The sequence below is a fragment of the Meriones unguiculatus genome, chromosome 10 (genome assembly GCF_030254825.1).
Source record: "Meriones unguiculatus strain TT.TT164.6M chromosome 10, Bangor_MerUng_6.1, whole genome shotgun sequence".
Taxonomy (NCBI): Eukaryota; Metazoa; Chordata; class Mammalia; order Rodentia; family Muridae; genus Meriones; species Meriones unguiculatus.
The window spans coordinates 109,236,358-109,251,014 of record NC_083358.1 but is presented as its reverse complement, the minus strand read 5'-3'; the positions used below and the strand labels follow the sequence as shown (position 1 = coordinate 109,251,014).

The window sequence follows — 14,657 nt, the reverse complement described above, 5'->3', positions numbered from 1 at the left end:
CTCCTCCCTCTGCCTCCGTCCAGGGCCGGGATCGCGCCCCACCCGGCTGCAGCCGTCCCACTCTCCGGCAGTGACAAATGACCTCAGCATCAGCTCCTCCAGGGCTGCTTTATTTAAAGCTTTCTGACTCAACGTGCTAAACTCAACTGCTTCGGGAGCCGTTTCGCCTTTTGCGGTGGAAGCTGCGATGCCTCCTCGACCTCGCTCCGGCTCGGGGCGGGGGGTGCCTCGAACTCGCCGACGCGCCGTGCCCCGCACCGCGGCAGCGGGGCCCAGGGCTCGGGGACCACCGAAAGCTCCGAGCGCGGTGAGCCACTCACTACCCGGGATCGCCAGCGACGCCCTGCCCCTTCCTCCTACCCCGAGGCCAGAAAACCCCCAAACAGACTCAACCGGCTCGCAAACCGCCCCACCACCGGGGGAAAGCGCGCCAACCACACAAAGAAAAGGAGGGGGGCGACTGGGATTCAAAATCATCTCTCCGGGACGTACATCCGCGCGGGCCTATCAGAATTAACTGCGCGCTTGGTCGGAGCCAATAGGCACTGAGTTTCTGGTCCAGGTCCCGCCTAACGACGGACGGACGGGCCTCTGGGCCAATGGACTCGCGCGACGCTAAAGCCTCGGCCAATCTCGTCGGGAGGTGGGCGGAGTGTCGGCCAGGGGGCTGGCGGTGCCGTGTCATGGAGGCTCAGTCTCGCAGCAGCCATTGAAGGGGAAGCTGCCGTGGGCGCGCGCGTGTCTCCCTGTGTGTGGCTGTGTGTGCGTGCCCGGGGGTGCGCGCGCCGCGGGTGTGTGGACCGGGAGGTGGGGGCGGCCGAGTTAGTCCCAAGTCGTCGGACTCCATTCGCTCTTCTCGCCTCCGTCCCCCACCCCCCGGCGGCGGTGGGCGCTCGTCTCCGCGCCGCTCTCCATTCATCTCCAGACCTTGAGGGCTGGTTCAGGGTTGGGGGCAGCGGGGAGGGCAGGCGCGGGGCACGGAGGAGGACATGGAGATGAAGAAGAAGATCAACCTGGAGTTGAAGAACAGAGCCCCGGAGGAGGTGAGATGACTCAGCCGCCGTCCTCCCGCCCGCCGTGGCCCGCGCGGGGTGGGCGTCGGGGGCCGGGGCGGGGGGCGCGGGCCGGGCCGGCGGGGCCCCCACCGGGCCGGGGCCGGTGTTTATTTGAAGTTTCCCGTCCCCGGGCTCTGGAGCCTAAGATGGCGAAGGGCTTAAGTTTCGGGGGGCATCTCGGCGGGCGCGCGGGGGCCGTCCCCGCCGTCGGGCCGCGCGGCCTCGCGGGGGCGGGCGGCGGGGGCGCGACCCTCCCCCCGGGGGCCCCTCGCCACCCGCGGGGTCGCCCGAAGTTTCCCACGGCGTCGCCGCCCGCCCGCGCGGCCCCCCGCGGCCCCCCGCGCGTGGGTGGCGGCCCGCGCCGAGCCCCGCGCGCCCTCCCACCGTGCGGCGCGCGCCGGGGACCAGGGACCCGACGGCGCGGGGCGCGCGGACCTGGGCGCCGGCCGGGCGGCTGGTGGGCGCCGCGCCGGGGCTGGGGGGGGGGGGTTGGGGGGGGTTCCGGGGCTGCGGGTCCCCACGTCGGGGCCTGGTCTCTGCCCTGGCGGGTGTGCGGGGTCGCTCCGAGGTGAGCCGACGGCCGGGTGGCGGAAACATTGTTGCCGTCAGGGTTGTCTCTCCCGGAGAGCGAGAAGTTTTTAGAGCTGGTTGGAAGATTCGAGAAAAACTCCCAAGTTGGAAGCTGTCAGCAGACGTCGTGACTGATAGCTGTGAACCTGAGGTTCTCCGATCCCTAACTCTCTGCCCTGGGCAGGCCGGGGTGGGGCGGTGGTTGCAAGTGGGGCTCTGTCAGAACGGGGCGAAACAAACCCACACCAGCCCCTCTCAGCCGCGAGGCGCAACAGTGAGCCTTCTCTCCCCACTCTTCCACCCCTAATTTGCAGGATTGCTCGCCGAGGCCTTTTCTGCAGTCTCTTCTTTGATATAGTGTGGTGGCAGTCGTTTATATAGACCGTTTATAATTCACCCCGTTTTTTTTTTTTTTTTTTTACTTTCCCCTTGGGAAAACTTGGAGGCTGGGTTGTATTGTTCTAGAATCCAAATTGGCAAACGGGAGTATGAAGACAACGACGTGGCTTCTTCTAGTGGAAGAACTGGGTTTCTGACACCAGATCTTCAAAGCTCCCCTGCTGAGTTCTTAGTCTCTGGCCAAGACTGCCATCCCAAGGGTTAAAAGTTGCCTAGTGTGGAATCCCACGCCTTTAATCCAGGAAACTGAGGCAGGCGGATCTCTTGAGTTTGAGGCCAGCCGAGACTAAGCAGTGAGACTACTGGTGGCTCAAAAACAAACAGGATAGTGTCCCAGCTATAACCCCAGCTCTCAGGAGAACGAAGCAGGTGGGTCTCTGTGAGTTACAGGCCAGCTGGGAGTTCCAGGACAACCAAGGCTGCCCAGAGACCCTGTCTTGAAAAACAAACTAAATAACATAAGAATCAGAACAACCCTAGTTTGCACTAATGCAAGTCCTTTTTTTGTATCTTGGCTTCCTGGTCTCTGAAAGGGATATCGAGGTGCCATTTCTGCTCCTTTAAACATCGATGCCAAAGTTACACTCAAGCAGAGATGACACTGTTGCTGCTTTTTAGCCTTTAAATAAACCTCTTTGCACGGGGGAGAGAGAACCAGGCTCTGCTTTTGTGCTCTATCTGTTCAGGTGCACCCAGCAAGTTCTGTGACTGCGCCCCCGGTCTGTGGCCAGTGCTTAAGAACACTCATTCTTGCCAGCACTCACATGGTGGCTGCCAGGGGCCCCGGTTCCCTCTGCTGGCCTCCAGGCACATACAAGGTGCACATATGTGCAGGAAAAACACCCATACACATAAAACAAACAAACACCAAGTAGACTTACAGTGCAGAGATAATAAACGCAACTCCGAGCTGGAGGGGTGGCTCAGGGGTTAAGAGCCCTGGCTGCTCTTTGGGGCACTGGGGTCTTCCCAGAACTCGCCAGGCAGCTCGCTGCTGTCTGTTAACTTTAGTCCTGGGGATCCAACCCCATCTTTTGGCTTCCATGGGCACTGCATGCACAGACCGTGTCCCCCTCCCTCCTAGAATGACAAGTCCGTTGAACTGCCTGAGTATCAAAAGAGAAATAACATTTTATCAAGAGTATTGTTCTGTGTGATACTGTTTGTCTTCAGCTGGCATCCCTAAGGCAGGTTGTTTCAGAAGGTTTCTGATGTTACTTTCTGAAGGGTAACAAGGTTTGAATTCTGCAAAGACAGGCTTAAGCCCAAAAAGTGATGAACAGTTGTTAGTCTTTCTGTAGCTTCTGGCGTTGAGTCTCTGCAGTGGCCAGGCGTCTCCTGGCTAAGTGTAGGTCAAGGTAGTGAGGCTCCTGCCCAGCTCAGCGGTCAAGCATGGTTCCGTAGGACCCTTTCTGCTTGGTTTTCCTGTCTCACTGACTGGAAGTGGGCGTTGGGCTTGTCAGTCCAAGTTCAGATGTAAAGGATTGCCTACAGTGAAATCTAAATCACAATCCAGCTTTTCTGTTTTAAACACATACTTTATTTTCATGTTATTGGTTGTTTGCCAGCATGTATGTCCGTGTGAGGGTGTCAGAAGCCCTGGAACAGGAGTTACAAACGGTGAGCTGCCATGTGGGTGCTGGGAATTGAACTTGAGTCCTCTGGAAGGGCAGTCAGTGCTCTTAACCCAGAGTCCTCTCTCCAGCCCCCACACTCCAGGTTTTCTTGGTATATGTTAATTCCACAGTTTCATCCTTCCTATGTGTATATAGTATGTTGTGAACAGTCACTCTTTACCCCCCTGATTCCCTCCTCCCTGCTGATCCCCTTCTTCCCAGCTAATCCTCCCAATGCCTTCAAGTCTCTTAACGACTCAGTGAGTTACATTAGGGCTTTGTACAGGAGCATGGGCGAGGAGGAGTGAGAGGGAGCTGTGTAAGGGGCTATCTTGTTTTGAGACTGGCTGGTCTTGCTGTGTTTGCAGGCTGGGTGGCTGTGGCTCAAGTGACCCTCCCCCTCACTCCCACGTAGCTGGGATTACAGCCTCCTTCTTTGTGCTCAGTCTGCCTCAGGCCCCGTGGCTAGGTGATCCTCCCTGCATCTTCTCCAAGTGGCTGGGATTACAGCCTCATGCACTGCACCACTGCAGGGGATTGAGTTTTAGTGTTTTTGAGACAGGGTCTCTGTTTTGTAGCTTTTGCTGTTCTGGAACTCAGATCCACCTGACTCTGCCTCTGGAGTGCTGGCATTAGAGACCACCACCCTGGCTGGTACTGGTTTTTTGTTGGTTTGTTTTTCTGAGACAGGGTTTCTCTGTGTAGTTCTCCGTGTAGCCTTGGCTGTCCTGGATTCTGCTTTGTAGACCAGACTGGCCTTGAACTCGGAGATCTGCCTGTCTCTGCCTCCTAAGTGCTGGAATTAAAGGTCTACACCACTGCTCCCCACTTTTGGGATTGGTATTTTCAATATCCATGTGTTGACAGTGCTCAGACACAGATGGTCTTTTGCTGTGCAAACTGATTTTTACTATGTTTCTTCTTACAGGTGACAGAGTTAGTCCTTGATAATTGCTTGTGTGTCAATGGGGAAATTGAAGGCCTGAATGACACCTTTAAAGAACTGGAGTTTCTTAGCATGGCCAACGTGGAATTAAGTTCCTTGGCCCGGCTACCCAGCTTAAATAAACTTCGGAAGGTGAGTTGTGAGGACACTATGGTTTTCAAGCCTGGACTTATTGAATTCTTGGTTAAGTGAAATGACCATTTCACCTGCTAGTTAGAACTCTTCAAGTTTCTAGAGATCAGAAAAAAGGAGAGGGGCCGTGCCATGCCTATAGTCCTAGCACCTAGGGAGGCAGAGGCAGGTGGATCTCTGAGTTTGAGGCCAGCCTGGTCTACACAGTGGGTTTATGACAGCCAAGGCTACACAGAGAAACCTTGTCTGGAATTTTAAAGAAAGGGTGGTGGGAGGGAAGGGGCTTGGAGGGTAGCTCTGCTCTTATGAGCACTGCCTGCTCTGCTAGAGGACCTGGGTTCAGTTCCCAGCCACAGCTCCCCGTGACTCTAGCTAGTTCCAGGGGATCTGACACCCCCTCACAGACACATGCAGGCACAGCACCCATGCCCATAAAAGTAAAAATAAGTAAATAAATAATTTAATATAGTTGGGGCTTGGTGGTGCACACCTTTAATCCCACTACTTGGGAGGCAGAAGCAGGCATATCTCAGTTCAAGGCCAGCCTGGTAAAAATAGGGCTTTGGAATCAGTTCCAGTAGTGCTTAGAAATTTAAATTAGAATTTTTTTTTTTAATGGCACAAAATCGGATTTAATATCTACCACTACCTCTGTCAGAACACAACTGGAACCACGGTGGTGAGGCTCTGATTTGTTTGCAGATAGACGGGAATTGAGAAAGCCTGAGAGAGTGGGCAGTGAGTGCTCTTTGATGAGCTGTTGTCTTTTAAAGCTCCTCACTTCATCCCTCTTTGTTTTTTCCTTTACACTGAATCTGTAGTTGGAACTTAGCGACAATATAATTTCTGGAGGCTTGGAAGTCCTGGCAGAGAAATGTCCGAATCTTACCTACCTCAATCTGAGTGGAAACAAAATTAAAGATCTCAGTACAGTAGAAGCACTGGTAAGTGGAGGCGTTTGCCTCCAGACTTGATTTTTGGGGATTAATTGATCTGAAGTTTGTTCATATTCTATCCTGTTAACTTCTGTTTAAGTCTGGAATTTTCTGAAATGCCTCTTGCGATCCAGATATTTTCTGACCTTGTCACTCAGCAGGGAGGTGGCGGAAAGATTGGAGCCTGGGCTGTAGAGTGAGGCTTTCCTTAAAAATAAAGGATTAATTTAAGCCAGGCATGGTGCCACACACCTTTAGTTCCAGCACTTGGGAGGCAGAGGCAGGAGGATCTCTGAGTTCAAGGTCAGCCTGGTCTACAAAGCGAGTTTCAAGCCTGCCAGGGCTTTGTAGAGAGACTCTGTCTCAAAGAAAGGCCTGAGTGCTGCTCATTCCCACCACACTTGAAGGCTTGAGTTGATCTCTGGGGCCACGTGGTGGAATCCGTTCCTGAAAGTTGTTCTGTGCTTATGGCATATGCATGCGTACTGCACCTTAACCTGAGTAAGATAAAAAAATTCAGGGGAATTTTTGAATGAAAGGCAGATTTATTTAATGAGTTGGTTTTCTTCAGTCTTGGGGGTCCCAGGGATTGCACTTAAGTTGTCAGGCGTGGCCAGCCCTTGTCCTCAGGCTTCAAAAATGTCTGAACTTGGGGTAGTGGAACCTGTCTCTAACCCACCACTTGGGAGGCTAAAGCAACTGGGAATTCAAGGCCAGCCTGGGCTGTGTAATGAAATCCTACCATGTCTTTAAAAAAGAGGAAAAAGATAGGTTAAACTGTTGGAAATGAGATTGGGGTCCGAGTTAAGGTGAAAGCTGTAAGACGGGGGGCGCAGCAATGACAAACCAAAAGTTCTCCAACGAAGATAGAGCTGCCTGTGCTCGAGAAAATGACGCTTACAAAACACTAAAAGTGCAAAAAGCCCTTTAATTTCGTCTGTTTTTCAGATCTTTCATTAAAACTGAAGAACAGTGTTTAAACTCTTGATTGTAACCTTTAACTTTACTTTTTCAGCAAAATCTTAAAAAATTGAAAAGCCTCGACTTGCTTAACTGTGAGATCACCAACCTGGAAGATTACAGAGAAAGTATTTTTGAACTGCTGCAGCAGATCACGTACCTAGACGGATTCGATCAGGAGCACAATGAGGCACCTGACTCGGAAGAGGAGGATGATGAGGGTAATGTGTCTATTCCTTATTTGTTTGAGACAGCGTGCCTCAGAGTAACTCTGGAATTCATTGTGTAGACCGGGGTCCCTCAGACTCAGAGATCCACCTGCAACTGCCTGGCAGCAAGCAGATTTTGAAGTGACCACAGAGTGAAACCAACTCCAGTGCACAGTGTTTGAAATCTGTTTCAGGAAGGTGCTTGTTTTTTGCACCTCTGGGGATGGAGTCAGGGCCTCACATGTGCAGGCACATGCTGAACTGCATCCCTGTCCTAGAAAAGCTGCTGCTTGGGTGGTAGAATGGTTTGTTTTTGTTTTGTTTTTCAAGACAGGGTTTCTCTGTGTAGCCCTGGCTGTCCTAGAACTCGCTCTAGACCAGGCTGGCTTCGAACTCGAAGAGATCCACTTGCTTCTGCCTCCAGAGTTCTGGGATTAAAGATGTGTGCCACCATTGCCTGGTCTGAATTTGTTTTTGTTTTTGTTTTTTTTTTTTTTTTTTTTTAAGCAAAGTGTAGGAACACTTTGAGATAATCTCCATCATTGGCTTAAGGTGTTGAAATGATTGGGCAGGAGTGAGGAGCACCCACATACCGGGAAGAAGCATTTGCCTGGCCGTCTGTTCAACTTTCATGATGTTTCTTTAAAGATGGAGATGAGGATGAGGAAGACGAGGATGAAGATGAAGCTGGTCCACCTGAAGGATATGAAGAGGAGGAAGATGAAGAGGAAGATGAGGATGAAGCAGGCTCAGAAGTGGGAGAGGGAGAAGAGGAGGTGGGCCTCTCATACTTAATGAAAGACGAGATTCAGGTGAATGGAAATGACACTTGCTCTGCAGACGGTTGGCCCAGGCTGAGTACTGTGGAGAGCTGAGTGTGAGCTGTTGGTTGAGCATCTGCCTTGTCCTTCACCCTTCTCATGGATGCTCTGTAGCGTGTCTAGATAACCATGAACACTTGTTTGTTTTGTTTTTTAGCCCAAGGAACTCTCAGAGCAGGTAAGCTGTAAATCTCAGCAGCTGCTGGGAGGAGAGGGGAGGGAAGGAGAAAAAACCATGGTGTTAATGCTGCCGCTGACTCAGACGCATGTAGGACAAGCAGTCACTAGGCAGGGAGGGAGCTTTAGCGAAGGAGAGTAGGAGCTCCTTTTCTAGTCAGAAGATGTATTTGTTTCTGTGTGCGAGTGTGACTGTGAGCGTGTGGCATGGCGAATGCAGCTGCCTGTGGAAACTAGAAGTACAGGTGGGCACCACAGTTTGTGGAGGCGGATCCCGGTCCTCTGGAATTGTCGGAAGGCGGCCTGAACCACCGTCCCATGGTGCCGGCCACTGGCCTTAGCTTTCTGAGTGGGCCCTCCTAGCACAGTCTCCACGTGTGTGGGGTGCACAGATGAGAGTCACTGTGGCTGGCTGTGCTGTAGTGGCTCCCTGCTGCCTCTGCACACGCGCCCTTCATTGTCAGGTTTTCGCAGGTAATCACTCGTTATCCTTTTTTTTCTTTTTTTTTTTCTTTTAAATCGAGACAGGGTCTCATTCTGTAACCCAGGCTAGCTTTAAGTTCATGGCATCCGTCTTTAGCTCTTACGTGCTAGGGTTATAGGAGTGAGCCGCTGTGCCCAACTTTCTCTGCTAACTTTAAACCTTAATTAGGCTTCTGTTGCCTCTAGGTGGTTTCGTAAAAACTTTGCCTGCTTTTTATGAAGCGGTGAGCTCTTTAAGTGGAGGCCTGTTAATCTTTGCATCTAATAGTTGGGACATAGCTCCTGGGAGTTGAGAGAAGTTACTTTCGTGTTAAATCAAGTTTTACTTTCAAAATTTAGAATAATTATTTCTTTTAAAAACATCTCAAGGCTAGGGATGAAGCTCAGTGGTAGAGAGCACTTCCTGATGTGTGTAAGGCATAGGGTTATCCTCAGGCACACGCGCCTCCTTTAGACTGTCTTCTGTTTTCCTGGTTACTTTCATGATGCTTAGGTAGACAATATCTGATGGATTTTTTTCCTTGATATTTTTAAGATTTATTTATTTTTATTTTATGTTCCTCAGTAAACCTTTTGCCCATGTGTATGTCTGTACCACAAGTGTGACTATTTGAGTCTGCCGGAAGACAGCATCTCATCTCCCGGAACTGTGAGCTGTCATGTGGGCGCTGGGAACTGAACCTGGGTCCCGTGCAAGAATATCCAGTGTCTTACCCACTGAGAGCAAAACTTTGTTTTGTTTTGGAGACAGGGTTTCTCTGTGTAGCACTAGCTGTCCTGTACTCACTTTGTAGACCAGGCTGACCTTGAACTCAACAGAGATCCGTCTGCCTCTGCTTCCCTGAGTGCTGGGATCACAGGTGTGCGCCACCACATCTGGCTGAAGAACAAAACTTTTAAGCCTCCTAAATATTTATAGAGAAATCGTATTTATTTACACCAACATAGAATGTGAATGTTTCTCTTGAGTTTGATTTATTTGGGAAACTAAGAATCTTGTTTGTTTCTTTTGCATTTGGCCTTCCTTTTATTTTCTCCATTAGGGATTTCCTCCTCACATGAGTACTAAGTACTTTACAGATTACTTTGTGGAGTGAGTGGTGGGTACCGTTTTCCAGGCTGCCTCGGAGTCGGGCACCCCTCTTACCTCTGCCTCCTGAGTGCTGGGATGACACGTATTCACTACTCCTGCCTAAAATGTTACCTTCAACCAAATGTGATGATTTACATTTAGGTATATTGTTCTATTGACTGTTGGAATCTTACCTCAGAAGGGCCAGCCCTAGATCGGAAATCTCCGACATACACACAGCATTAGGTTAATGCAGGCCTCTTCATGCTGTGTTAGGTAGTTTGGGTATTCAAAATGAAGTCTTAGCTGGGTGTGGGGCAGCTCACTACCGTCGTCCCAGCACTCCAGGAGGGTGAGGCAGGAGGATTACAGGAGTCAGTGATAGCACAGGCGTCCTAGTGTGCTCTAGGGTGGATGGGCTACAGAGGAGCCCTGTCTCAGAACAAACCAGCCAGCCTCGCTGTTGTTGCTTTGAGGAACTAAGGGCCAGGTAAGCTTCAGGAAATGGGCATAATTGCATTTTACTTTTTCTTTAAGAGATTTGTCAATCTGTCTATTTGTTGTTATATGTGAGTATTTGCCTGAATGTATGTCTGTGTACCTCCAGTGTGGATGGTGACCACAGAGTCCCGAAGAGGTCAAAGGTTCCCTTGGAGCTAGAATTACTGACATTTGTGAGCCAGGATGTAGGTTGAGCAGAACCCTCTGTGAGAGCAGCAACTGATATTAAGCACTAAGGCACCTCTCAGAGTGGTCATTTTTGCTTCTTCTAAATGGAGTCTTACTCTGTAGCTCAGGCTGTGCTTGAACTCACGATCCTCCTGCCTAAGCTTCATAAGGGCTGAGATTAGAGGCTTGTGCCACCACATCTGGGTTTTTTTATTTCGGTTTTTCAAGATAGGGTTCTCTGTGTAGCCCAGGCTGTTCTGGAATTCACTCTGTAGACCAGGACACTTTCAACACGGGGCTCACACCAGCCGTAGTTTGAGCATAGAAGACCTCAAAGCCCACCCCAGGGTGACACTTCCTCCAACGAGGACACGCCTACTGCAACAAGGATACGCCTATTCCAACGAGGGCACGCCTATTAGTGCCACTCCCTGTGGCCAAGCATTCAGACACATGAGTCTTTGGGGCCATTCCTCTCCAAACCACCACACTGCAAGCCTGGCCATCCCTCGCACACATGGAGACCTTTTAAGTGCAAGGCCCCGAAAAAGGACTTTAAAAGCTGTGTGCTGGTGGGACATATCTTTAATCACAGCCAGTGCTATGTAGAGAAACCATGTCACTGGGCGCGTTGGTGCATGCCTGTACTCCCAGCACTCTGGGAGGCAGAGGCAGACACGGGCAGAGCTCTTGAGTTCGAGGCTAGCCTGGTCTATCTAGGGCAGCCAGGGCTACACAGAGAAACTCTGTCTTGTCTGCCTTCAGAAACAAAAGGTGTGATTATAATCCCAGCCTTAGAGGGGTGAGGGTAGGTGAGTCCCTGTGTGGTATCCGATGCCTTAAATACACTTGAAGTTTGAAGGCGCAGGAGAGGTCACATGGCCCTACTTCTGGTGGCATGTTGGTGCTCAAAAAATTTCCAAGAGTTTTGGAACATTTTTGATTTCTTTTATTGACTGGAAAACTGAGGTGCAGCGAAATACATTTATTTACTCAATGTTGAACCCTATTTGGTGTTAAGGCTCAGATCATCTGGGCCCTAATCTGTAAAGTAGAGCAGCTTATTTTAACATAGTAAAGCCCCCTACAGCAAGTGGTGTGCAAGTAGATGTGGCTATTGAAAACAAGCTGGACAAATGGCAGGAGCCTGTCATTTTTGCACTCGTGAGGTGGAACCAGAACAGTCATGAAATAGAGGTTAGCCTGGGCTGCATCATGAGACTGTTTCAAACAAGTAACTAAAGTACCCAGAACTTGAACGCATCTCCCTCGTTTGTGCTATTGCATTTCAAGTGCTCCCTCGCCCTCCAGCACTGCACGGCGCAGCGAGCGTGTGCGCCGTGTGTGCCGGTGGGGAAAGCTCCCTCCAGCTGTGCTGGCCTAAGGCACAGCCTGTGTTTATAAATTAGAGCCTGGTGAGGCCCAAAAGCAAAGCAGCAGCTTGCACGGTGGTGCACAGCTTTAATCCCAGCACGCAGGAGGCAGAGGCAGGCAGAGCTCTGTGAGTTTGAGGCCAACCTGGTCTATAAAGTGAGTCCTGGACAGACAGGGCTACACAGAGAAACCCTGTCTCGAAAAATCAAAACAAAAGCAAAGCAGCAGAAAAGTGTCCTTTTTCAGACACAGCTGAAATGTAATTTCTTTCTTCGTGTTGAGGTTGGTTACACAGTAAAAACCCACATCGTAGCTCATTTATTCTCACATTGAATGTTTGAATTTGAAGGATGAAGAAGATGATGATGATTACGTTGACGAAGGGGAGGAAGAAGAAGAAGAGGGTGAGTTGCATCAGCCGTAAGCACATTCTAAACATAAAGATGAGAGCCATTCGGGATGGGTTTTTGAGAGCTGATTCTGGTGGGGATTACCCTTGATCCCTTTGATTGGTTGTTTATCATAATGTGCCTAGAAAAGAAAAGTTTAAAAAGAGTAGTTTAATTCCACCAAAACAAAACAAACAGCTTATAACCTATATTTGAACAGAATATGAGGGTCTGGAGAGATGCTCAGCAGTTAAGAGCCCTGGCTGCTCTTCCAGAGGACCCAGGTTCAATTCCCAGCACCCACATGGACAAACAAAAACGAGAGCCAGGCATGCCTTTTATGCCAGCCTTTGGGATGAGAGGCAGGCGGGTCTCTGAGTTCCAGGCCAGCCTGGTCCATGAGCACACCTTGTAGAGTCAGAAGTCCCCTTATGCTCTGAGTTGGAAGCAAACTATATTTTCATAGATTAAAAGCTTTGTAACAACAAAACCTCATTTGCTGAATTTAAGTATCTCACACACTTCCATTCCAGAAGACGAGGGTGTGCGGGGAGAGAAGAGGAAGCGAGATGCTGAAGATGATGGAGAGGAGGACGACTAGGTCCCCCAGGCCGGGGCTGCCCGACACCCCTGGGCAAGCAGTAGAGTGATCACATTGTCTGTCCCCTTCTGTATGATAGCTGTCCCTATAGGAGATGATGTGTAACTTTTTATAGGAAAAGTGTGGTTTTACTATTTTGGCCTTATCATTCCGATTAAGATTTGCTAGTCTGTTAATCATAATGTACGTAGAAAAGAATTTTCATTCATCTTTCCATTGTGGAATTCTCTAGCATTGTATTTAGATTCTGGATTTTTATAATTAATGCTTAATGTATTAGACATTTTTAGCCCATAATTAAAACATGGTTGCTTTTACACAGGTGTAGTTTGGTGCATTTCATTCATAATGTTTTAAAGTTATTTATAAATTAACAAAGTACTCTCAGCTGTAATATGAAATGGCAATAGGCTCTTGAATGATAAAGCTGAATTTTTTTTAAGGCGATCCAGGTATCAGTTTGAAGACAGTTTCTGGGGTAGGGTGAGGGCATTTGAGGGCTTTCCTGTCACAATCGGAAAGTAGGGGTAGAATAAGAGGGTTCGTTTCAGCCGGGTAGGTTATGGACTCAGGTTCTGTTCCGTGATATAGTTCAAGGCTTTTGGGGAGCCAGACTTGCAGCTGAGCCCTTTCTGTGGGTGACTCTGCCAGCGGGTTGTTGGTTCAGGTGTGCATTCTCCCCCAGCTGTTTGTGCACCATCATTTTCCATTGTTATTCCTCTCCACGTGCGGAAGAAAGCCAGCAAAGTTGTTGATACCCAGGAACTGCCTGTACCTCAGCCATCTGGGTTAGAAACAAGTGGCGTGGAAGCGATGGAGTATTGTTGATCTACAGGGATGAGTATATGAGGGCCGAGGCAGGGATTTGCTTGCTGTGCAGCTTCCTTTGTTTGACAACACGAGGCTGTCTTAGGATAAAGAGGCTGCGTTCTCCTTTCTCAGAGGCCAGACTGGTGGCCCGCTGATAACTAAAAACACGCTCAAGTCTAATTTCTAAGTTGTTTTCCTGGGCTATTTGAGTACCAACAGTGTGAAGTATTTATTATGTTTCTGAATGGAACCTTTAATTTTTCTTCCTATATTTTCAAAGTGTGATCAGATGTAGCATTTGATTGAGATACAGTGGCAAGGGAGGACTGTTTGAATCATCAATCTTGAAGTTGGTGTTTATTTCAGGTGGATTTCTGGAAAAAAAAAAACATTTGGAGTAAGCTTGGCTACTAAACATGAGTAGAGAGTCCCTCTCCTTTTTGTCCCAGAGGCTCCACATTCAAGGCAATTGCTTTCTAAATCTTGTTCATTATTTTTGTCTCCTTTTGTATTTTTTTAAGTTGTCAGCAGATTATTCTGCCTCTCTACTGGGACACAGAAATTGCGCATAATAGTAAGGCTGTTGCTTTTCAGCTTAAGATGTTTGACCTGGAGTTTTAAAATAACAAAAATGAAATTATTCACAGAGAAGCTAACAAAATTGCATACCTGACTGAAATAAATGTGATAAATTCAGCGCAAGTACTGGGCTCTCCAAAGGACTAACCTTTGTCTCCTGTTTCAATAATTGCAAAGCTTGCTTTTTGTCCCTAAGAATTCTCTTTGCACATTATGCCAGATTCAAAATAAATGCTTATTTTTTAAAAAAAATCTATATATTGACTTTTTTATCAATCATTATGCAACCAAAATTAGAGTTCTTGGGTTTAAAAACAACACATAGGGCCTCCAGATAAACTATTAAGACTTACTGAGCTTTGTGGGTGGTATTTTCATGCAAATAAGCAAGGGTGGGTTTTCTATTCTGTAGAAGTTCTGAGTTCTGTTCTAAGCTCTGTACTGCGTGTGTATACGTCCTTAGAGACTCTGAAGTTAATACTTTTGTGCAACTGTATTTTGAATAAAGCCACCACAGTGTTAAACACAAGGACAGGCAGTACTGGTCATGTTTGTTTGTTTTTTTTCCTGATTGCTGTAACTTAAGTTTTTGGAACTGAATTGCTTTGAATAAATTGAAGCGTTGTTCATAATGACTGGGTCAGTGTGTGGTGTTCACTGTTCACTAATGCCATCCATTGTTCAAAGGGCACTCCACCTGGGACAGCAGTCCCTGGAAAACCCATCGCAAAGGCTGTGGAGGCACGCCTTTAATCCCAGCATCTGGGAGGCAGGGGCAGCCAGATCTCGGCTCCAGGCCAGCCATGGCTACACAAACCCTGTGCAAGAACAAGCAAAAACTCATCCTCATTATTATTATT

At 48.9% G+C, this 14,657-nt stretch overlaps 1 protein-coding gene across 5 annotated transcripts; it reads left to right on the top strand.

The window, feature by feature from the left end:
- The first annotated feature begins 674 nt into the window (after positions 1-674).
- Anp32e (acidic nuclear phosphoprotein 32 family member E) lies at positions 675-14,433 on the top strand. 5 transcript variants are annotated; one of them, XM_060393073.1, is made up of 8 exons: positions 707-1,043; positions 4,569-4,718; positions 5,540-5,662; positions 6,669-6,834; positions 7,471-7,598; positions 7,801-7,821; positions 11,768-11,822; positions 12,341-14,433. In XM_060393073.1, exons 1-8 carry the CDS (start codon positions 990-992, stop codon positions 12,406-12,408), a joined length of 765 nt encoding a protein of 254 aa, XP_060249056.1. In that variant the 5' UTR covers positions 707-989; the 3' UTR covers positions 12,409-14,433. The 5 variants fall into 5 exon arrangements, with proteins under 5 accessions (XP_021506215.1, XP_021506216.1, XP_060249057.1 ...); XM_021650539.2 differs by having other exon boundaries at positions 7,471-7,634; XM_021650540.2 differs by lacking the exon at positions 7,801-7,821 and having other exon boundaries at positions 675-1,043; positions 7,471-7,634.
- The last annotated feature ends 224 nt before the right edge of the window (positions 14,434-14,657 follow it).